Source organism: Heloderma suspectum, chromosome 15 (assembly GCF_057233095.1).
Source record: "Heloderma suspectum isolate Gila_16-S chromosome 15, 16-S_ref, whole genome shotgun sequence".
Classification (NCBI taxonomy): domain Eukaryota; kingdom Metazoa; phylum Chordata; class Lepidosauria; order Squamata; family Helodermatidae; genus Heloderma; species Heloderma suspectum.
In genome coordinates this window covers 8,853,714-8,876,226 of record NC_139472.1, presented here as the reverse complement: position 1 = coordinate 8,876,226, position 22,513 = coordinate 8,853,714, and the positions used below count along the sequence as shown (strand labels likewise).

Here is a 22,513-nt window from a genome sequence, read left to right as displayed (position 1 = left end):
CCATCCATTCTCTCCGAGTTGTCTTCTCTACCCTTGCAGGAAATGGGTGTGTTGGAGATTTTGCGGGGAGGGAAGGGTTAGAGTATAAACCAAGGGTGCAGAACCTCAGACCCATGGGCTAAATCTGGCCTGTGGAGGGTCCCCAATCCAGCCCTCTAGGATTGCCCAGAGGGCCATGCCCTTTTCCCCTGGCCCCCCAACCCCCTTTCCCCAATTATCTGATGGTTTCCCCCCCCCCCATTCTAAAAGGAAAGGTTGAAATGCCTCCCCTAAAGCTTAGCTACTGGCAGGAAGAGCTTTCAGCTAAGATATGCCAGCATTTTTAGCCCTGCCCCTTTTGCCTTTGGCCCCGCCCACCACTGGAATGTGGCCCTCGAGACTGTCTCTGAAATGGAATTCAGCCCTCGGGCCGGAAGAGGTTCAACACACCAGTTATTAATGTGGGGGGGGCGTGTGTGCATGCTGTGATTCTGTGTGAGTGTAGCGAATGTGCAGTACACAGTATTGGGTGCAGAATGCTGCTTTCCGGGATTGGCAGCTTTAACCTTCCCTCCAAAAATGTTTCTAGCCGGCATTATTGTGGTAACGTGCTTCAAATGGCGGGCATTGCCTGCTAAAATCTCTGAAGCCAGAAGGGTAACTGAACTGAGTTTCCACAGTCTTCAGGGATGGAGCTTTCAGGGGTACCCTGTGTGACTCCTTGCTGCTCTCCATGACTAACAAGCAGAGTGGAAATTCTGCAAAGTAGGAGAAACTGTGCAAATAGGAGAAGAGGGCAGTTTTTAACCTTGTGGTGAAAAGATAAGTGTTGGCACCAGGCAGGCCTGATTGGGGAAATTGCGGGGCCACCACCAAGAAGGCCGTTCCTCTTGCTGCCATCCTCCGAACCTCCCTCGGAGGAGGCACCCAGAGGAGGGCTTTAAATGCTGAGTGTAGTCTGCGGGTCTGTTCATATATATAATCTGGATATATACCTTTACCACGGAGAGAGCACAGCCCTTATGAAGGAAGACAGTAAGATCCAATTTCCTGCTTCCCTGTCCCTGGTGCTTCCCTCCCCTTTGGGGCCAAATATTGCTCGGATGCTTTGCAGGTTCTCCTTTCCAATGGCGAGGTGACTTGCTCCAGCGGTCCCCTCTCCATTGCAGTGAGTCGTCAGTGTTTCTCCCACTGATTTCCTTGCCTCTTCCCACTTAGAAATACATCAAGCCCATCTTCACGGAAGACTCGTACCTCGAGCTCTACCGGAAGCAGAAGAAGCACCTCAACACCCAGCAGCTAACAGCCTTTAAGTTGCTCTTCGCATGGAGGGACAAGATGGCGCGCCAAGAGGACGAGAGCACAGGGTAAAGGGCAGCTTGCTGCAAGCATGTCTTCCTCTCTGGGAAGTGGGTGCTGCTTCAGGCACCTGTCTTCCTTTGCATCAGGGGTGCAACACCTCAGGCCCACCCCCTTCTCCTGGCCACACCCTTTTCCCCCGAGCCCCTGATCTTTTGGTGGCTTGCAGGCATTGGTGCTGCAGAGATGCAATGGAAGTGCCTGTCACATCTCTGCGTGAGTTGCTGCTCTAGTCTTCTGGTGGCAGCTGGCAATTGTGTTGCATCTCTGCATCATGGATGTGATGGAATGATTCCATCCCTCAAGAGATAGTTCAGTGGAATAAGCTGCCCCCAGAGGAGTCCATCTGTTATGTCTCTGCATGATCCACTATGCTGGGCTTTCCCCCTTCCAATTAGGAGGCCTGCCCAGAACAGTGAGTCAGGAAAGGAGAGTTGGGGATGGTTCAGATGAATGAGCCTTGTGTGGGCACACATGCAGCCCTTTAATCTTCCCTACGTGGCAGGAGCAAACAAACCAGGATCTCTTCAATTAATTATGCTTCCTCGTTTCATGTGAACCAGGAAACCATGGTTAATAGCTTCAGAACAAACCAAAATAATAAGCCAACTTCAAACCATGGCTTCATATTGTGGCTTGTTCCAAAGCCTTAACCACAAAGTTCCTAATTTGGATGTAATGGGAAACAATAGTTAATGGAAGTCTTCCTTGTTTGCTGGTTTGTGCAAGGAGAGAAGCGGAGGGCCCTGTGTGTACGGCCCAAAAGGGCTGTCGTATCTCAGTGCATTCAGGTATGATCCCCCCCAAACGTGCCACCATCTAGATCAGGGATGGGCAACCTGATGCTCTCAAGATCTTTGGGACGACAACTCCCAGCAGCCCCCGCTAGCGTGTCCCATGGAAAGGGATTGTGGGAGAGGTGGCCACCAGATTAGATGGGTAAAACGAGTGGTGCGTTCAGTGGTGCATTTATTTGTTTCACTTTTCCTGCAGGTATGTGCTACCAAACCACATGCTTCTGAAGATAGCTGAGGAGCTGCCCAAGTAAGTCTGTCCTTGTTTTTTCAAGCAGGGGTAAGTAATGAAAGGGGACCATGTTTTGGGCCTGAGATGTCAATGTTTCCAGCAATTTTGAAGCACAAAATGAAAACGCAGAAATTTGGGGGGAAACAGAAATGTAGACAATACTTTCTTATCAGTCCTAAATTTATTTGACGCCTTTAAGAACACAGAGAATGCATTATGTAGAACTTAGCACTGAAAACTGTGCCATTTGCTGCACTGATTAAATGTGTAAATGCCTTAGTTTTATTCAGACTGTCAGAAGAGGAACCTGTAGCCAGCCCTATCCTGTATTGGGATTGATGCCCTGTTCTTCTCCCCCCACCCTTTTTTTAGTCTGCCAAACAGTTATGTTTATATCAATTGCAAAATGTCCTGCAAGTGAAATTCTGCCTCTCTTTCTGTCTGTAGAGAGCCCCAGGGCATCATCGCCTGCTGCAACCCCGTCCCACCACTTGTTCGCCAGCAGATAAATGAAATGCACCTTCTGATCCAGCAGGCCAGAGAGATGCCACTATTAAAGGTATTGGAGGGTGGGGGCTTTAAGATGCAGCACATGCAGTTAACAGCAACGGTGGTTAAAGCAGTTGAGCGGATGCATTGGCCATAAAAAAAGGCCCTCGTACACCAAATCCCTGCCCTAAGCACCCTTTAACCTTACGCCCAGATAACCCCAGCTGTGTGGTCTAAATAAAATTTCTGCATCGCATGTCATCATTCTATAGCACACCACTTTTCCTAAGCAGTAGGAATGTTTATGGACATTCTGTGATTATTGTTATCTCAAGAGCTCAGCCAATGACAGGGAAGTGGGCTTTTGGAGTGGACTGACCCGGTACGTGCGTAATGGCAACCCATTGGCTTAAAAAATGAGGCATTGTCAGGGACGAGTGGGTGCGCTACCTGTGGTGTGCCTGCCTCTTCCACTCCCCCCGATCAGCTCCTTTTTAAGTTGTGGAGCATGATGTGCAAACCCAGACCACTGGGTTGTTCAGGGCCTACACAACCCAGCAGTTAACCCATGGTAACCAGGAGCAGATCATGGTTTGTGGAGTAAAAGTGGTTTTTAAACTGATGAGTTCCTTTCGGTGCCTCCTGAAGACATTGTTCTTTCGAGAGGCCTTCCTTGAGTGACCAGCCACCGTGTATTAAATTCGCCTTATTGGAATTTGTCTTTTAAAAATGTTTGAACTGTTTTAAACCTGTTTTATTCTTTTATCTTGCCATTCACCGCTCCAAATCTTTTGATGTGGAGTGGTATATAAATAGTGTAAATAAATAAACAATGAGTTGTCATTACATGCGAACAGGGCCAGTGTGGGAGAGAAAGATATTTTGGAAGCAAGCGATAGTTTCTGATTTTTTTAATTTCCTCTGTTCTTAGTCTGAATTTTCAGCTGGAGTGAAAAAGAAAGGACCTCTTCGAAATACAGAGGTAGGCTATCTCTAATGTCAACCCTCCATTCACATTTAGGTTTTGTTTTTAATCTTGGATCCAACCCCTGATTGAACTTGTGTGTTATCTTCGCTGTTGATACCACTTTTTTAGCATCCACGCGGACAGCAGCATTGAGACGACGTATTCGGTTTCCCTTGCTGTTGCCCCTGGTACATGTCATGCTGCAGAGAGGTCGAGGTCGCAAGGGGGACCTTAGAGAGGAGGGAAAGGGGGGGCAGTTCTGTGGGAGAGGAGGGGACTGGGGAAGTGGGGATACGAGCTCTCCCCAGCCTCCTTCCCTCCGCAGAGCCCTAGCTAGATGGGCAAAAATGCCTGTCTAGCAAAAATCCAGAGTGGGAGAAGGCTGGAGGTGAATGATTGCCTCTGTGCTCCTGCTCTGCATAGGATGCCTGTCAGCCTCCGAGTTCAGAGGCTGACAGGCATCCAGATAGGACTTCACCCTACGAAGAGTGCTGCTGGATCAGACCAAAGACCCATCTCGTCCAGCATTCTGTTCACACAGCGGCCGGCCAGCTGCCCACGGGAAACCCTCAAGCAGGACATGAGTGCAACAGCACCCTCCCGCCCATGTTCCCCAGCAACCCGTGTTCATAGGCAACCTGGCTCTGATACTGGACGGAGCGAATAGCCGTCAGGACTAGTAGCCACTGATAGCCTTTTTCTCCAGGAATGTGTCCAATCCCCTTTAAAGCCATCCCAATTGGTGGCCATCACTATGTCTTGTGGTAGCGAACTGGTTTAACTCTGCACTGTGTAAAGTCCTTTTCTCTGTCCTGAATCTCCCTCCAATCATCTTCATGGGATGGCCCCATTGGGTTCTAGTATTAGGGGAGAGGGAGAAAAATGCCTCCCTATCGACTTTCTCCACTCCATGCATAATTCTCTACACTTCTTTCATACCCCTCCCCTCCCCCCATGCTCCAAGTCATTTTATTTCTATGCTTAAAAGCTCCAGACATTGTCACCTCTCATAGGAGTGTTGCGCCAGTCCCCTGAGCCATTTTTGGGTGGCCGTTGGGGCGGATCCAGGTTAGATCACTCAACGAGGCTTAAGTTCAACTAATTTAGTCTAAACCCTACCCATTAAATCCTTTAATAAGGGACACTCTAACCAACTCTTTCTTTTCAGGAGGACCAAAACAGTAAGTCTAACTTTTGGAACTATCTGCACAGTGAGAGATCTGGCTGGCAACTGTTGGAGACTGAACACTGGGCTCGGGTGGACCTTTCTGGCCTGATTTTGCAAGGCAGTTCTTGCATCCTTGCTAGCTGTTTGTTCTTAAAGACACATTTATTTATTGTTATTTATTACGTTTCTATACTGCTAAAGCTCTCTAATTATCCTGTCAGGGTGGCTTAGCCCTGCATTCACATGTGCAAATAGGGCTGAGCAGAACAGCTGTATTTTCTTTGTGGGTGATCAGAGATACCTCCGGGAAAGGGGTGATATTCAGCCCCTACTCTATTTATGTGAACAGTACCATTCAGTCATAGTGGTTGTGGGGAAGGAGCTTACATTAAAGAAATAACTGTGAGCTCATGAGCGGGTGGGGAGGGGGGGCTTGTTAACCTGAACCAGTTGTCCACATAGACATGAGCTATGGTCTCTAAAATGAGGCCCTGTGCCCCCATATCTTTTGGTTTTGGCAGAAGCCAGAGAACCGCTTGTTTGGACCCCATGACAGTTCGCATGTTCCTCAGGATGAGAAGCTGAACTACTTGGATTTAGGTAATCCTGGGAGGGGTAAGGAGTGGCCCTTGAAGCCAGGGGTGGGTGAACTTTTTCATGTTAGAGGCTGCATTCCCTTCAGAGCAGTTTGTCTATGGGTGCATGACAGCTGTGGGTGGGACTGAAGCCAGCAGTAAGGGAGACCAGAGCCAAGGTGGGCAGACCCCTCCCCCTCCCCCTCCCCCTCCCCCTCCCCCTCCCCCTCCCCCTCCCCCAGATTTTTTCTATCTGGAGGGTGCCAGTTTGGGGAAGACTAGATAGCGCTGAACATAGATGAGAGAAAGAGAGAGATGCAAATCACAAGGCTCACTAATTGATTCTGGGCCAGTGACTCTCTTTCAACTTAACCTACCTCGCAGGATTGTTGTGAGGATAAAGAGGGGGGCAGTTGGGGAGCCCTGTACCCTGCCCTAATCTCTTTGAAGGAAAGCAGGAAGATAAACATGAAATAATAATTAGCCGAGTTTCCTTTCACCCATCTTATCTTCTCTTCCTCCTTGTGTAGCACGTGGAGCAAGCCTGGAGCATGCGAGTCTCTTTTCAGAAACAGAACAGGAGACAGACAGGATGGGCGAGTTGCCAAGATCGCCGTGTCTCCTTCTGAAAGCCAGCATCAGCATTTTTAACGTATGTCATGGTGGCAGGGAGGGACCTGCAATCAGGCATCAGAAAGCCACAGGGTCTGGTGACCAACTGAACTTTATCAAGCTACTGGTCCCACAGGGTTTAAGAGGTTTAGGGTGCAATCCTATGCATGTTCAGACAGAAGAAGGGGCCTACAACTCCAGGTATGCCCCAGCCAATGGTGGCTGGGGGATGTTGGGAGTTGTTGGACTTCTTTCTGTCTAAACTCACATGGGATTTCACCTTTGAAGTATTTTTATCCTGCTCCTCAGCCAAAAAAGACTCCTGGAGCAGCTTACAATCAGTCAGTAAAACAAGACAGCCCCAGTCCCTCAGGTATACAGTCTAAAAAGACATGACATGTGAGGAAAAAGGGATAGGGAGGGAAGTGGGAGAAAAAAGGTTCTTAAACGCAGATCAGGAGGTTTCAAGACTGGTTGCTCTAGACCGAGCTCCAAAGCATCAATGGTACGTTGATGCCTGTTGACCTGTAATTGGTTCCAGTTGCTAACTAACTTTTCCTGCATTCCCAAAGGAACTTGAAATGGGTGAAGAAAAGGATGAGAACTTAACGATCGCACAGCAGAAAGCCCGGCGCATCATGGAGTCCTTCGAAAACCCATTTCGAATGGTAAAAAGTTCTTATTTTCCAATAATCAAACTGAATTTCTCCCTCCCCTCCCCACTTTGTTACAGCAACTGTCATCCCACCCGTATCTTTTTAATCTTGGACGATTGCTATCATGTTTGGTAAAAGCTGGCTGCGATCAGTTTTGGGGAATTAATAGCATCTAGTTTTCTAAAAACTCTTGGCAGAAGAATTCCTGCGTTGGCTAATGCTGGCAGGGGAGGAACTGTGTTTGGATTCTTCAACATGCTGATCTGGGCCAGGGGTAGGTAGCTGATGGCGCATGGGCCAAACTTATCCCAAAAGGATTTGTAAAAATAATCTAGAACCTGGCACAGCTGTCAGACTTTAATTGTGCCACAGCAACCCACAGGTAAGCAAACCGTGGGTTGTTCGGGACTGAGCAAGCATCCTGGCTCTTGCCTGCTCCCGCTGCACTGAACAGCCTGTTGCTGCTGCGCTAAACACAGTGACCGACAGTTAACAAACGGGGTTGTTTATGATGAGCAAACTGGGACTCTGTGTGTGTGTGAGAGAGAGAGGGGGGGGGGATTCATACAACAAACACATTTATATGAATGCATTAAGGAATAAACTAAACAACAGAATGACATTGAATAGGGATAAATGCCAAGTTCTGCACCTAGGAAAAAGAAACCAAATGCGCAGTTACAAGATGGGGGATACGTGGCTCAATAACACTACAAGGGAGAAGGATCTTGGAATTGTTGTCGATCACAAGCTGAATATGAGCCAACCATGTGATGTGGCTGCAAAAAAGGCCAATGCTATTTTGGGCTGCATTCATAGAAGCATAGCTTCCAAATCCCAGGAAGTACTAGTTCCCCTCTACTCAGCACTGGTTACGCCTCATCTGGAGTACTGTGTCCAGTTCTGGGCACCACACTTGAAGAAGGATGCAGACAAGCTGGAGAGGGTTCAGAGGAGGGCAACAAAGATGATCAGGGGACTGGAAACAATGCCCTGTGAGGAGAGACTGAAAGAACTGGGCATGTTTAGCCTTGAGAAGAGAAGATTGAGGGGAGACAGGATAGCTCTCTTCGAGTACTTGAAAGGTCACAGAGAAAGGCCAGGATCTCTTCTTGATCATGCCAGAGTGCAGGACACAGAATAATGGGCTCAAGTTACAGGATGCCAGATTCCGGCTGAACATCAGGACAAACTTCCTGACTGTTAGAGCAATACGACAATGGAACCAATTACCTAGGGAGGCGGTGGGCTCTCCCACACTGGAGGCATTCAAGACGAGGCTGGACAGCCACCTATCAGGGATGCTCTGACCTGGATTCCTGCATTGAGCAGGGGGCTGGACTCAAGGGTCTTGTAGGCCCTTTCCAACTCTACTATTCTATGATTCTATTATCTCCCGTGAGGCTCGCCTGGTGCCAACATTGTTATCTTTTCGGCTCCAGATTAAGACCTTCCTCTGCTCCCAGGCAGCATATGATAGGTTTTTAATCATGTCATGCGATATTGTTTGGATGTGTGTCTGCTGTTTATATGTCTGCAGCTAAACTCTTTTATATTCTGCGTAATACTGTATTTTTAAGGTTTTTAATCTTTGTAAACCGCCCAGAGAGTCTTGGCTATAGGGCAATGTAGAAATGTAATAAATGAAATGAAAGTATACTCCAGACCCAAAAATACTGTTGGGAGAATGATGGTGGCCCCTCGCTATACAGAATTTGCTTCATTTTTGTAATATTACTAGCGAATGGGCCTGGCTTCGCACGTGTTGGAATAGGCCTTAGTTTGATACTGTGAAAGAGCCTCGTGTGGCGCAGAGTGGCAGGCGGCAGTGTTGCAACCAAAACTCTCTCCATGACCCGAGTTCGATCCCAGCGGAAGCTGGGTCCCAGGTAGCCGGCTCGGGTCGACTCAGCCCTCCATCCTTCCGAGTTCGGTAAAATGAGTACCCAGCTTGCTGGGGGAAAGGTAGTCCCGACTGGGGAAGGCAATGGCAAACCACCCCGCTACAGTCTGCCATGAAAACGCCAGCGAGAGCCGCGTCCCTCTAGGGGTCAGTAATGACTTAGTGCTTGCACAGGAGGAACCTTCCCTGATACAGTGAAGCCTTCAAACGAATTTCCTGTTGAACTTGGGCATGTGGTATCCACCCCTTCTATGTGAAGCCCCTTCCGCTGGCACCCCTCGGTAGGATCCCAGCCATGGTGCACTCCTACAGCCCCTTAAGGGAGGGCTCTGTCCACTCCATCCCCCTGAGAGGGGGCTGCCCCACAGCAAGGGGAGGAGACAGGCCTACGACTCTGTCCCTTGGCCTACTCATCTCCCCGGGCTTCGAACTGTATGGACTGCAAAGCTGTGTGCCGGTTAGGGACGTCTGCCTCCTGGTGGCTGAAGATGTTCCTGCAGGTCTCAACCATACAGACACATTTACATTCATTAAATTAACTAATGCATTAAAAAAAACAAAATAACCCTGAGGTCAACACCCCTACGATCCCCTTAGTACGCACGCCAAACTGCAGGTGTTTGGGTTTCACGGTCTTGGCGCTACGGCTCTTACAGCCAGACGCACGCACGCGCGCACATCCTTCTTTGTTATTGATAGGCAAACTTCATTTCTTGGCCAGGAGTGGCTCCTGCAGCGGCTTCCAACTTCACATTGCCCTATCCCTGATGTAACTCTTCATGTTGCCTGTTTTTCTTTGCCTCAGTATCTGCCGGCAGAACAGAACCCGGCCCATATCTCCCAGTCGGCCAAGTCTGATCCGTCATCGAAAATCTATGAGGTACGTGCCCCTCATCACAGGCTGGCTTTGGCCCTCCAGGATTTTGCATAGAGGTCTCCCCCTGCCCCCCGCTGCCAGATCCTTTTTAACTGGAGATGCCTGTGATCGAACCTGTGACTTTCTGTGTGCATAGCAGGGCCTCTGTCACTGAGCTCTAGCCACTCCCCTGCTGTGTAGTGAGTAGGTCAGAAAGGGGCTAGTCTGGCCAACAGGTTGCACACCGGAAGATTTTTCCACAATGGCAGAGTTGCGTCTTACGTATGTCTTTCTGCGGTTTTTCCAGATCAGTAATCGGTGGAAGCTCCTCAGCCAGGCTGAGCTACAGACAATGGCCAAGAAAGAATCCTCCAAGAAACTGCTTCAGCAGACAGGTAACACTGGCATTGTTTCTGCTTCCTGCTGGTTGCATTTCCTGAGGGTGCGCCTGGGCTCCTTAATTCCTCACCCTGAAGAGCAGGAGGATATACAATCCATGTACATGGTAATTTACAAATAATGAGAGAGAAAGTCCTTGCCCCAAGGCATTTACAGTCCAGAAAATGCGATGCACACTTCGTTGCCCATAGCTAAAGGCTGACAGGCTCAAAACCCCTTGGCTAGTCAGACTTGTGTTATCAAGACTTGGTATTAAGAACAAAGACAAGCCCTGCTGGATCAGACGAAGGGTCCATTTGTTCCAGCATTCAGTACACTCAGTGGCCAACCAGCTGTTGACCAGGACCCCACAAGCAGGACAGGAGTGCAACAGCACCCTCCCGCCCATGTTCCCCAGCAACTGGTGTACATGGGAATACTGCCTCTGATACTGGAGGTAGCATAGAGGCATCAGGACCAGTAGCCACTGATAGCCTTCTCCAGGAATTTGTCCAGCCCCCTTTTAAAGCCATCCAGATTGGTAGCCGTGACTACATCTTGTGGGAGCAAATTCCACGGTTCAACTCTGCGCTGTGTGAAGAAGCCCTTCCTTTGATCTGTCCTGAATCTCCTGCCCATCAACTTCATGGGATGGCCCTATTGCGTTCTAGTATTAGGAGAAAGGGAGAAAAATGTCTCCATACCATGCATAATTTTATATACCTCTTTCCTCTTACTCGCCTTTTTTCTAAGCTAAACATTCCAGGCGCTGTAGCCTTTCCTCATAAGGGAGTTGCTCCAGCCCCTTGATCATTTCAGTTGCCCATTTCAGCACCTTTTTCCAACTCTACAGTGTCCTTTTTTAGGTGCGGTGACCAGAACTGTACACAGTATTCCAAGCATGGTCACACCATAGATTATTCTGTTCTGAGAGAGGGGAGAAGACCACTTTCTCCTCCCAACATGGAGAGCCAGTGTGGTGCAGCAGATGTGAACGGTTGTTGCTGTGTTTGCCAGCAAAGCAGCTCTGACCTTTAACGCATCCTGTTCTTCCCTTCTTTCCGCCCCCCCCCCCCCCGATGCAGCCCGTGAGGTTGCAGAGAAGGACTGCAAAGACAAAGCAGCAAATGCCGTTTCCGTTCGCCAGCTGGTTGCGGTGAGTCTGACTGGAAAAATTAACAGAAGAGAACCGAGGAAGCATGGTTACGAATGGATTGTCCTGAGATCTTCCCACTTTTGAAATTGCGTTAGCTGTTCTCGTCTGAATGATCTTGTCAAGAAAATGTTCTTTAAAAAAATCTCATCCTTGCTTGGGTTTGTTTTCTAGCAAGAACAGCTCAGCCAAAAGAGGGAGAGAGTGGAAAGTGGCAATCCTGGAACGGAAACCCCCAAGCACGAGAGGAAGAAGCCCAAAACGCCCCAGCTGCCAGAGGAGCCCAAGGCTCCAAAGCCCTTCACCCCCTTCGACTACAGCAAATCTGACCTCCGAGTCTTTGCCGGTAAAGCCAGCCTCCCTCAGCCCCTATGTGGCTACTGAGTGTGCCCTATGGCGGCCCCCGTGAGCCAATGCCCCAGAAAGCATGTGTAGGAAAACCCTCTTCTCTAGCGGGTGGAACTGCAGCCTCGAACCTCACTTTCACTGCCCTTGGCAGGGGTATTGCACCTTAAGCCTGGAAGCCAAATCTGGCCCATTTGGGGTCTCAGTTGGGTTCCCCCTTCTCCTGGCCAGTGTCTCTCCTTGGTGAACAACAGGGAGAGAAGCTCTGGTGCTCGAGAAAATAGAATGCATTGCACTTGATATGCTTCACAATGCTTCCTTCCTCAGGAGCGATAAATCAAACCAAACACAGACATTAAAAATACTGCCTTACAGATAACACTCTGTTCCTATATTACAGAATTTCGTAAAATGAAATATACAATGACCATTCGTGTATTTGTTAGAAAGCTACTGCTTACTTTATCTCCTGGGTTCGAAGGTAATGTGTGGGAGTATTTTATACTATGTGTAAATGGGCCACATTGTTTCCTTGAGTGGTTTTGGGTGGCGGGATTCTAACATTTGTACATAAAAGGGTTTTATGAAACTTATGAGGAAGGAAGCATTCCGAGATGTGCCGAGCGCAATGCGTCTTGTTTTCTCGAGCACTGGAGCGTGTCTCCCCCTTTTCACTGTCATTCACGGTGCTCTTTCCCGCTTCACTTCTGCGTTCTCTCTCCTCCCCGACTGCCGATGGTTTGATGACTTGCTAGCTTTTGTACAGGTTTCCCCCCATTCTAAAAGACTGAAGTGCCTCTCCAAAGGGTTCCTTACTAGCAGGCAGAGTTTTAAGCTACAATATGCTGGGGGTGGGGTTGGCCTTTTGGGCCTCCCCCGTTGCCTTTGGCCCTGCCCACCACCAGACCGTGGCCCCCGAAGGCTTCTCCGAAATGAAACGTAGCCCTCCAGCTGAAAGAGGTTCAACATCCCTAGTCCATGGGATGAACAATTATATAAATTGATATAACTGGCTTGCCTTGCGTGCATTGCTATATTTGGGAAGGCCAAATGTGGATATGCTTGGATTAAATATTCCTCTGCTGATCAAGGGCAGATGTGAAGAGCCATGCAGGGCACCGATGTCCTACCCTCTTCTGGGTCCCATCGACCCCTCCCCCCAAATTCAAACCCTTGAAGATTTCCGCAGGGTAGGGCCCGGGCCAGAATACCAAAAATACTGGTGTATTTTAGCTTAAATCTCTTACTGCCGGTAACTCAGCATTAGGAGAGAGATTCCAACCTTTGAGAATGGGGAGAAAATCATACAGAAGCTGGGAAACCACCCAAAGATCAGTGGCTGGGCGGAGGGGGCGTGGCCATCTGGGGAAGTGAGGAGGGCTGGATTTGGCCCGCAGACGTCAAGTTCTGCCTCCCTGATCTAAAGCTGCCAACCTCAAGTGTCCCCATGTCGGTGGCCTGGAGCCGTGTGTTCTTGGTATGAACAGGTCGGTAAGATGGCCTTCTGCCTTGCCGTCCTTTTAGGAAGCAGCAAACCCAAGCCATCGTCACAGTTTGATCCTGCCAAGCAAGCCCACGCCGGGAAGGTAAGGCAATGTACTGGTCCAAGTAAATTTTGCACTTGAGCAGGGATTTGTACTCTTGGTTGTAATATGACATGCTAACCCGCATGCACACACCCCGGCTCCCATTCATCCTTACTTACGCTGTGCTGTCTGTGGCCAGGTTTGCACAATCCGTGGGGGAAACCACGCAGTATGGGTGGTTTTCCCCCACCCACGCACATGTCCACCATTTGCCTAATCACCTGTGCCACATCGTGGGGGTGGTGTCGTCCGAACCTGGCGTGCGGTAGGGGTGACTTCTAACCCACCCCACAACCCGTGGCTTGTAGTAGGGGTTGTGGGGTTCAGACGACATGACAACCTGTGACGTGGCGCAGCTAATCAAGCAAATGCCAGGCACATGAGCGGTGGGGTGGGGGAAACAACACATAGTGCGTGCTTCTCCCCGCCCCCAGCCAGCGTTTGACGTGAAGTTTCCTAAAGTACAGTCTGTAATCAACAGTGGGAAATGGCCATGGAGGGAGAGAGAAAGGTAGCAAGAGCTGAATATGAGGAAATGCAGCGCTCCATCCATTTTTAAGCTTGGCTGTAGGTGGGGGTGAGCATTAAGGCACAGGCCTCGAGGAGAAGGTAAGTTTTGAGGAGGGGTTTGAAGAAGGCCTCACCACCTATGTTTTTTGTGGTGGAGGTGGTTCCAGACACATGGGACGACGAGGGGAAATGGGCAAAGTCGTGTTAGAGAGGAATGTTCGTGGCCCCCAGGAAGCTTGGTCCAGGGCATCAGAGAAGCAGTAGGAGTGCTGGGCCTGGCAATGGCACTGCTTGGGTGCCATGCTAAACTATGGTTTTAGCATGATGCAAATAAGCAGGAACAAACCGCAGTGCTGTCCCTTCGCCTCCTCCCGCTTGGCTGGGAGGACCTGCAAAGCATGCACACCCGCTTTTGCTTCCCATCTTGTCATCTTGTCTGGACCTGGAACTGTGGTTAGCATGAACCGTGTGTGAGCAGGTCTGGCAGCACAGGCCCATCAAAACCTCCTTCGTCCATGGGCCCCATCAGAGAGACCGCAGCTAGAAACAGGCCCCAACTCCAAAGCTTAATAAGAAAGACTCTCCTGGTTACAATACTGCTAGTCTCCAAACAGAACATAAAATAACTGGGGAATAGCTTGTTCATTACGAGAATCCTCTCCACCTTCACCTGTGGCAGGGACTGAGGCCGGGCAGGTGAATAATCCCCCACAGTTTGTCTCTGCCAAATGCATGAGGAGAAACGGTGCTCCCACCTGCTAAATCATAGAATAGAACAGCAGGGTTGGAAGGGGCTGCTGAGTCCAACCCCAAATCATTCCGTGGCGTTTCTCCCTGGTCCCTTTCCTCGAGAAAATGCCGACTCCTCCAGCCTTGGGCTGTTAAGTCTGTTGGAGCCTTTTTGGAGCTTGCTCTTAAAGGGTGATGTAAGAATGGGGAGGAATAAGCTGAAGCGGAACCCTGACAAGACCGAGGTACTTTTGGTGGGAGACAAGAGGAGGCTGGGGAATGTTGACCTGGTGTTGAATGGGGTACGGCTACCCTTGAAAGACCAGGTCCGCAGCCTGGGGGTCATTTTAGACTCCCAGCTGACCATGGAGGCTCAGGTGTCAGCTGTGAACCAGACAGCACTGTACCAACTCCATCTGATATGGCAGCTGTGCCCCCTACCTTCCTGACCAACTGCTCCCATCGGTAGTACATGCCCTGGTCTCCTCTCGTTTAGACTGCTGTAATGCGCTCTACGTGGGGTTACCCTTGAAGATGGTTCAGAAGCTGCAGCTGGTACAGAACACGGAGGCTCGCCTGATTACAGGCAGCCGCTGGCGAGATCACGTCACTCCAGTGCTGAAGGAGTTGCACTGGTTACCAGTTGTTTTCTGTGCCAAATTCAAGACGCCGGCTTTGACCTTTAAGACCCTATATGAGTCCGGCCCAGCCTATCTTAAGGGGCGCCTCCAGCAACACCAGATAGGCCGCTTAACAAGATCAGCCTCTGATGGCCTTCTCTCTGTCCCATCAGCCAGGACAGCTAGACTGGTGGGGACGAGGGAGAGGGCCTTCTCTGTGGTGGCCCCCACTCTGTGGAACTCCCTCCTTAGGGAATTCTGCCATGCCCCCTCTTTAATGAGCTTCTACCGCGCATTAAAAATATGGTTGTTCAGGCAGGCATTTGGGGTGGGTTAGGGTAGTTTTAGAAAATGGTGTTATTGTACGATTTTATTGATAAATTTAATAAATAAATAAGAGGGTCCCTCCCCAATAAGTGATGTGGCTCCTGACAGGCATACGGAGGAGCAGATGTTGGCGTTCCCCAGGCAAAAAGCCATTCCACCCCCCTGCCTTGCCGCTCTTTCTCCTGCTGTTTGGGTCTCTGCTTGTCTCCCCAGCATTCCACCTCCTCCCCACCTATCTCCTTCCCCCCCTTTTTATCCAGAGCTGGCCTGCCTTTCCTCCCATCATCCTCGTCACCCCCTCCCTCTTCCAGGTGAATCCCATCATGGCCATTAACATGAGCCTCGAGCATGTGCTGGCAAGCACTGCTGTTGGTATGCACTGCCACTCGCGGCTGCCCCAGCGTAGCCAGTCTCAATCAATCCAGTGTTTGGAAGGGCGCAGTGCACCTGGCAATACAGTGATGGGTCCTGGGTGAAAGACGGCAGGGAACACAGGAAGCTGTCTTACTTTGAGTCAGACCCTTGATCCACCTACCCCTGTATTGTTGACACTGACTGGCAGCAGTGGTCCTCCAGGGCTCCAGGCAGGAGTCCTTCCTGGCCTTACCTGGAGATGCCGGGGATTGAACTTGGGACCTTTTGCATGCAAAACAAAGCTATCACTCCATTAACCATGGTTAGCATTAACTATTAAACAAGAAATACGTAGACAAAGTCCATGGAGGCCGTAGCAAATCAGTAAAGTGAGCATTACTACCATTAGAAAATAACTGTGCAAATATATTACCATGATACATTAAAAGAACATGGAAATATATATGCTGTAGTAGAAAAATCACTGATATAAACTGTACATCTATGCTGAAGCCCATTTATGGACTAGGTCTGAAATGACAAGGTCTATGGATTATATCCTGCTTAATCAGAACCTCCCAAGGAAATGTTCTCATGGAAGACAGCTGAAAATGACCCTCTTGCTACATGAATGTCCCTTCCAAAGATTTGTTAGCTTTTAGAGGAGTGTGAAAGAATCAAATTGAGCAAGCAGCCTTCCTCTGGCAATATGAGAGACTTCCGATAAAAATAAATACCCACTTCAGTAACTGTGGTTTGAAGTTGGCTTGTTTGAAACTAGGCGTAGTTAATGTTGGCCACAGTTTGTCAGTCCGAATGACACAACACCCTAAATCGATTAATTGCTCATTATAGAGGCAAGCATGGGTAACTGAGTGGCTTCAGCATCAACATCACAGTAGCTTCTTTTCTCCCCTTTCTCTCTTACTCAAAATAGAAATTTTCAGGAGCCAGCAAAGCCCAGCAGCCAGCTGGAACAAAAAGCATGTCCTACATGGCTGGGAAATCCAACAGGTATGTCGAGACAGTCCGGGAATGTTGGAATGCTCTTGCAAATGCATCTTCAAAAGTTTCTAGACCATCACATTGTTTGCTAGCATTTGGGATGGGCGGGAGGGTGGACAATGGCATTTTTTTCCCCACACATTTGCCATCAAGAGGGCAAATGTTAACCTTTTTTTCTAACCTTTCTGTAATTTCTTGCGCAGGGGTTTCAGGCATAACTGGCCGAAAAGATAATACTGCTCCAGGAACCTCTTGGAAGGAACCGTGGAACACCGTTCACTGCTTTTTTGTATGGATCTGTGAAGTTTGGGTTTTCTTTTTTTAAAAAAACAACCACCATGATTAAACTGCTTTTCTTCCCCCAGGAGTGGGGGAGGGAAAATCTTAATACTCTTGGGTGATGTTGGCTTCCCCCTCCCCCCCCTTAAGTGTTGGAATGTTGGCAGCTGGGGGGTGCTGGGAGTTGTAGTCCAACACACCTGGAAGGCACCAGGTTGGGAAAGGTTGGAGTGAAGCGCCATGGTCAGCGTGGCCTCCCAGTTTACCACTTGGATGAGCCTTAGTCATGGTGGCTACATGGAACCTCCAGCACGGGAGCACTTTACCTCTGAGTTCAGGCTTAACCAGTTTCCTACATCCCACTGCTTGCGGGCTTCCCAGGGGAGGCCTCTGGCTGGCCACTGATGGAACTGGGATACTGGGCTAAATAGCCCATCATTTTGATCCAGCAGGGCTCCTCTTTTTATGTTCTTATGGGTGCTATTTGGCTGGTGTCTTAGTCTCTTGTACTCTGTGATCATTGGCGCATCCCACAGATGAGGCAGGACTTGGAAAGCGCAAACAGCATCTGAAAAATAGTAAGTGGGAGCCAAGATGGATCCCAGTGGCCTGTCGTTACATTTTTAATCCCCTTATGCCAGAGGTGCAGAAACTCTGGCCTGTGGGCAAAATTCTGTCCGCCTTGGGTCCCAGTCCGGCCCGCTGGGGTTCCCCAGAAGGCCATGCTCCTTTCCCCCCGACCATCAAATGTTTGATGTTTTTCCAGCTTTCTGAAATGCCTAAGACTTAGTGACAGGCAGGAAGAGCATTAAGCTAAAATAGGCTGGTATTTTTGGTATTTTGACTCCATCCCCTTTTGCCCCACCCACCATGCCAGCGCCCCCGAGAGCTTCTTCAAAATTGGATTTGGCCCCTGGGCTGAAAGAGGTTCAGCATCCCTGCCCTGTTCAGACAAAAACGGTCCCCCTAAGCAGACTGTGTTGGTTAAAGACTCCACTGTTAGTGCCGAGGCAGCACTGTCCGTAAACAAAAATGAAAGGCTTACAAATTAAGAAGAAACACACAGAGGAGGAGGAGGAGGAGCGGGGAGAGGAGTTTGATGAGGCCCGGGGTCAAGTGAAAATGTCTGTTCGTTGGGGCCAGGCTGACCTTTAACATCCGCTCATCACCCTTATTGCGTCTCCCTACAGCCACTCCGGCACAATTTTAGTTACTTTTTGAAAAAGCAGTTAATGCTTCTTTGCAAAGCGCTCTGAATATGCACATTTCTTTGTCATCTTTCTCCCACAAAACGCGAGTCAGCTTTGACTCGTGGACCTTGGCCGGCCAGTGAGTTCATGATGCATGTGAGGGATTTGAACCCGCCGCTCTGGACCAGGGACAGCGCGGGAAGATCTGTAGCTAAGCAGCAGCGCACCTGCATCGCATCCAAGAGGTTCCAGGATTAGTCTCCGGAGTCACCAGTTCAAAAGGATTGGGTGGTGAGCAGTGGGGAAAGGCCTGGTTCTGCAGTCAGTGGAATTCCAGCACACCAGCCCAGAAACAGGCGAGTGAGTTACCACATCTCCCTGTACCAATTTACCCCAAACACTGGCTTCCCAAGGTATCCTGCCTCCAATCATGGAGGTTCCTTGTTGCCCAACATTCTGTTCCCGATGGCAAACAGCCAGGAGCTTCTCGGAAAGTCCATCAGCAGGGCAAGAAAACAGGTACATCCCCTCCCTTGTTCTCTGTCACCAGAATCTGGTACTCAGAGGTACACTGTTCCTGAACGTGGAGGTTCAGTTTATCCTGACGTACATAAGAACTGGCTTTGCTGGGTCTGACCAAAGGCTGACCTAGCCCTGCCTTCCCTAACCGGGTGTTTTGGACTACAACTCCCAGCATTTCTGATTGGCAGCCATGCTGGCTGGGACTGATAGGAATTGCAGTCCAGATGGCACTGGCTTGGAGGGAGGCGGTTGTGTTCCCGGAACCCACTCCGTCCACTACGGGTCCCTGGTTCCAAAAGGAACCAGGCCTAAAAAGGGATCTCTTTCAGTGCGTCCTTTTCAGAAGGAAGACGCAACGCACCTCTGGCGAACGAGGCTTTTCAAAAAATCTCTACAGCGGAGACCCTTCTCCATTTATTCGCCAATTACTGCAGTGAAATCACCCCCAGCCAATGTTTTATGTGGGCAAAGATGACAGAGCGTGTTACTCAAGCCGGAAGTCGTTGCTCCGTAAGCGTTGTCAGGATGCGCACTCCTGCAGAGTCATGGAGGAGGAAAACAATTAACTCCAGTGAGGCTTTGCTGGGGCACAGTTTTGGCTCCCAAACCTTTATTCGTTACTCCTCCTCCTCCGCTCCCTGGTCTGAGTCTGGAGAGTCTGAATATTTATTTATTTACAGCCTTTTTATCCTACTCGGCAGCCAGAAAAGGCCCCCAGAGCCACTTGCAGAGCTTAATAATGAGACAGTCCCTGCTGCCATGTTTAAAATCTAGAAGACACGAAACAAAAGGAAAGGGGGATTGGGAGGGAGAAGGAAAAACACAAAACTTGGGCACCAGTGGATAGTTTCAAAGCTCTTAGTGTAGGTGTTCTTTCTGGCAGGGCAGGGCGAAACAAGCTCCCTGCAGCTGTTCCTTCTCTGGCCGATGGATGGGGCCAGGCTGGTTTCCCCCTTGTCGTGATGTTTATCCTGGGAGGTGGGGGCTGGGGGTGCAGGCTCCCAGTGACCCTCGGCCGGCAGCAGGTACAGAGCGCGCGCGCACCCTTTGCTTTTGGGGGTGAACGTGGGCAACAAGTGCAGCGTTGGGAAGACAAGATCTGGATTTCCACGTTGGTTTGGCATTTCTCTGTCTAGGTTCGTGGGAAAGATAAGATACCGAACTGCAAAGACGGAACGTTTTCTATCTATAGTTATTGGTGCTGGGGACAAATTCTTTAAGGAGAATTCCGTGCCTTGTTAGGGCAATTCAGAACTTTTAAGTCCATGAGTACCATTTTCTGTAGGTGTGTACCATTTTCTACGTGCTGCCTGGGGCTGATGGGAGTTGAAGTCCCAAACACCGGCAGGCACCAGGTTGGAGAAGGCTGCTGTTAAGGCGCCATAAAACTATTTGTTGTCTTTTTGCTGCAATAGCGTTTAACATGGCTAGCCCTTTGGAAATTACTACTGTATTGCTAGTTATTATTTTTATTACTGAGAATCTGGTATTGTAAATAGCATCTTTATTTTTTAAAAAACGGAAGAAAGAAGTCCCATTGAGCAATGCGTGTTATCTTGTGTAAGCAAGCACTGGGGTCTGCATAGCCTTTTAAAAAATGGGAGAAGCCCTATTGAGTTCAGTGCACTTACTCTTGTGTGAGTCGACACAGGAGCCTCTAGCCTCTTGAGAGAAGCCCCATTCTGTTCAATGTACTTACTCCCCTGTAGGCAAGCACAGGGGTCTGTTTTTAAAAAAATGGGAGAAGCGCCCCACTGAGTTCAACCCTCCTGTAAATAGGCATTGTAGCCTTTCTAAAATTGTATCAGAAGCCCCATTGAGTTCAACACACTTGCTCTCCCGTAGGCAAGCCCAGGGGTCTGCATTGTCTTATAAATTGGGAAATGAGCCCCACGGAGTTCAACCCTCCTGCAAGCAGGCATAGGAGCCTTGCAGCCTTACCTGTCTCCTGAGAAACCTGTATGAGGGTCAAGAAGCAACAGTAAGAACCAGACATGGAACAACTGATTGGTTCAAAATTGGGAAAGGAGTATGACAAGGCTGCATATTGTCGCTCTGCTTATTTAACTTATATGCAGAGTACATCATGAGAAACGCCAGGTTGGATGAATCACAGGTCAGAATTAAGATTGCTGGAGAATTATCAACAACCTCAGAAACGCAGACGATACCACCCTAATGGCAGAAAGCGAAGAGGATCTCAAGAGCCTCTTGTTGAGGGTGAAAGTGGAGAGTGCAAAAGCTGGTTTGAAACTCAACATTAAAAAACCTAAGATCATGGCATCTGGCCCCATCACTTCCTGGCATATGGAAGGGGAAGAAATGGAAGCAGTGAAAGATTTTATTTTCGTGGGCTCCAAGATCACCGCAGATGGTGACTGTAGCCATGAAATTAAAGGACGCTTGCTCCTTGGGAGGAAAGCTATGGCAAACCTAGACAGCATAGTAAGAAGCAGAGACATCACCTTGCCGACAAAGGTCCGCATAATCAAAGCTATAGTTTTCCCAGTAGCAACGTATGGCTGTGAGAGCTGGACTATAAGGAAGGCAGAGCGTCGAAGAATCGATGCTTTCGAACTGTGGTGCTGGAGAAGACTCTTACGAGTCCCCTGGACTGCGAGGAGGTCAGATCAGTCCATCCTAAAGGAAATCAACCCTGAGTGCTCACTGGAAGGGCAGATCTTGAAGCTGAAGCTCAAATATTTTGGCCACCTAATGCGAAGAGAAAACTCCCTGGAAAAGACCCTGATGCTGGGAAAGACTGAAGGCAAAAGGAGAAGGGGACGGCAGAGGATGAGATGGCAAGATAGCATCACCGATGCAATGAATATGAACTTGAGCACGCCACGGGAGAGAGCGCAGGACAGGAAGGCCTGGCGTGCTATATGGTCCATGGGGTCACGAAGAGTCGGACATGATTAAACAACAACAACAAAGCCTTTCTAAAATTGTATCAGAGGAGCCCCATTGAGTTCAATGCACTTGCTCTCCCATAGGCAAGCCCAGGGAACTGCATTGCCTTATAAACTGGGAGAGGAGCCCCACGCAGTTCAGCCATCCTGCAAACAGGCATAGGAGCCTTGCAGCCTTCCTAAGAGTGTATCGGAGGAGCCCCATGAAGTTCAACGCACTTGTTCTCCTGCAGGCAAGCGCAGGGTCCCGCATTGCCTTATAAACTGGGAGAGGAGCCCCGCGCAGTTCAGCCGTCCTGCAAACAGGCATAGGAGCCTTGCAGCCTTCCTAAGAGTGTATCGGAGGAGCCCCATGAAGTTCAACGCACTTGTTCTCCTGCAGGCAAGCTCAGGGGCCCGCATTGCCTTATAAACTGGGAGAGGAGCCCCGCGCAGTTCAGCCGTCCTGCAAACAGGCATAGGAGCCTTGCAGCCTTCCTAAGAGTGTATCGGAGGAGCCCCATGAAGTTCAACGCACTTGTTCTCCTGCAGGCAAGCTCAGGGGCCCGCATTGCCTTATAAACTGGGAGAGGAGCCCCGCGCAGTTCAGCCCTCCTGCAAACAGGCATAGGAGCCTTGCAGCCTTCCTAAGAGTGTATCGGAGGAGTCCCATGGAGTTCAACGCCCTTACTCTCCCGCAGGCAAGCGCAGGGTCCCGCATTGCCTTATAAACTGGGAGAGGAGCCCCGCGCAGTTCAGCCGTCCTGCAAACAGGCATAGGAGCCTTGCAGCCTTCCTAAGAGTGTATCGGAGGAGCCCCATGGAGTTCAACGCCCTTACTCTCCCGCAGGCAAGCGCAGGGTCCCGCATTGTCTCCGTCGGGGGAGGAGCCCCGGGCGCTCGTCGCAGCGCCTCCCCCCGCCAGCGAGCCCGGGCTCCGCCCCGCGCGCGCGCGCCCCAGCCACGCGGAGGGGCCGCGGCCGCCGCACCGCGCTGGCGCGCCCCACGTGGCCGGGGGGGGGGCGCGCGCGCGC

At 49.9% G+C, this 22,513-nt stretch overlaps 1 protein-coding gene across 2 annotated transcripts in view; it reads left to right on the top strand.

Annotated features, from left to right (window-relative positions):
• The window catches only part of EXOSC10 (exosome component 10), a 31,486-nt gene extending 14,496 nt beyond the window's left edge, over nucleotides 1-16,990 (top strand). For both annotated transcript variants that reach the window (XM_084822373.1, XM_084822374.1), the window contains exons 12-25: nucleotides 1,198-1,346; nucleotides 2,332-2,382; nucleotides 2,812-2,923; nucleotides 3,785-3,835; nucleotides 5,510-5,588; nucleotides 6,094-6,215; nucleotides 6,748-6,843; nucleotides 9,540-9,614; nucleotides 9,898-9,985; nucleotides 11,054-11,124; nucleotides 11,296-11,467; nucleotides 12,991-13,052; nucleotides 16,530-16,606; nucleotides 16,801-16,990. In XM_084822373.1, the coding sequence (XP_084678499.1) occupies nucleotides 1,198-1,346; nucleotides 2,332-2,382; nucleotides 2,812-2,923; nucleotides 3,785-3,835; nucleotides 5,510-5,588; nucleotides 6,094-6,215; nucleotides 6,748-6,843; nucleotides 9,540-9,614; nucleotides 9,898-9,985; nucleotides 11,054-11,124; nucleotides 11,296-11,467; nucleotides 12,991-13,052; nucleotides 16,530-16,606; nucleotides 16,801-16,831 (1,236 nt within the window). In that variant the 3' untranslated portion in view covers nucleotides 16,832-16,990. The remainder of the gene's footprint in view (nucleotides 1-1,197; nucleotides 1,347-2,331; nucleotides 2,383-2,811; nucleotides 2,924-3,784; nucleotides 3,836-5,509; nucleotides 5,589-6,093; nucleotides 6,216-6,747; nucleotides 6,844-9,539; nucleotides 9,615-9,897; nucleotides 9,986-11,053; nucleotides 11,125-11,295; nucleotides 11,468-12,990; nucleotides 13,053-16,529; nucleotides 16,607-16,800) is intronic.
• Nucleotides 16,991-22,513: the final 5,523 nt, after the last annotated feature.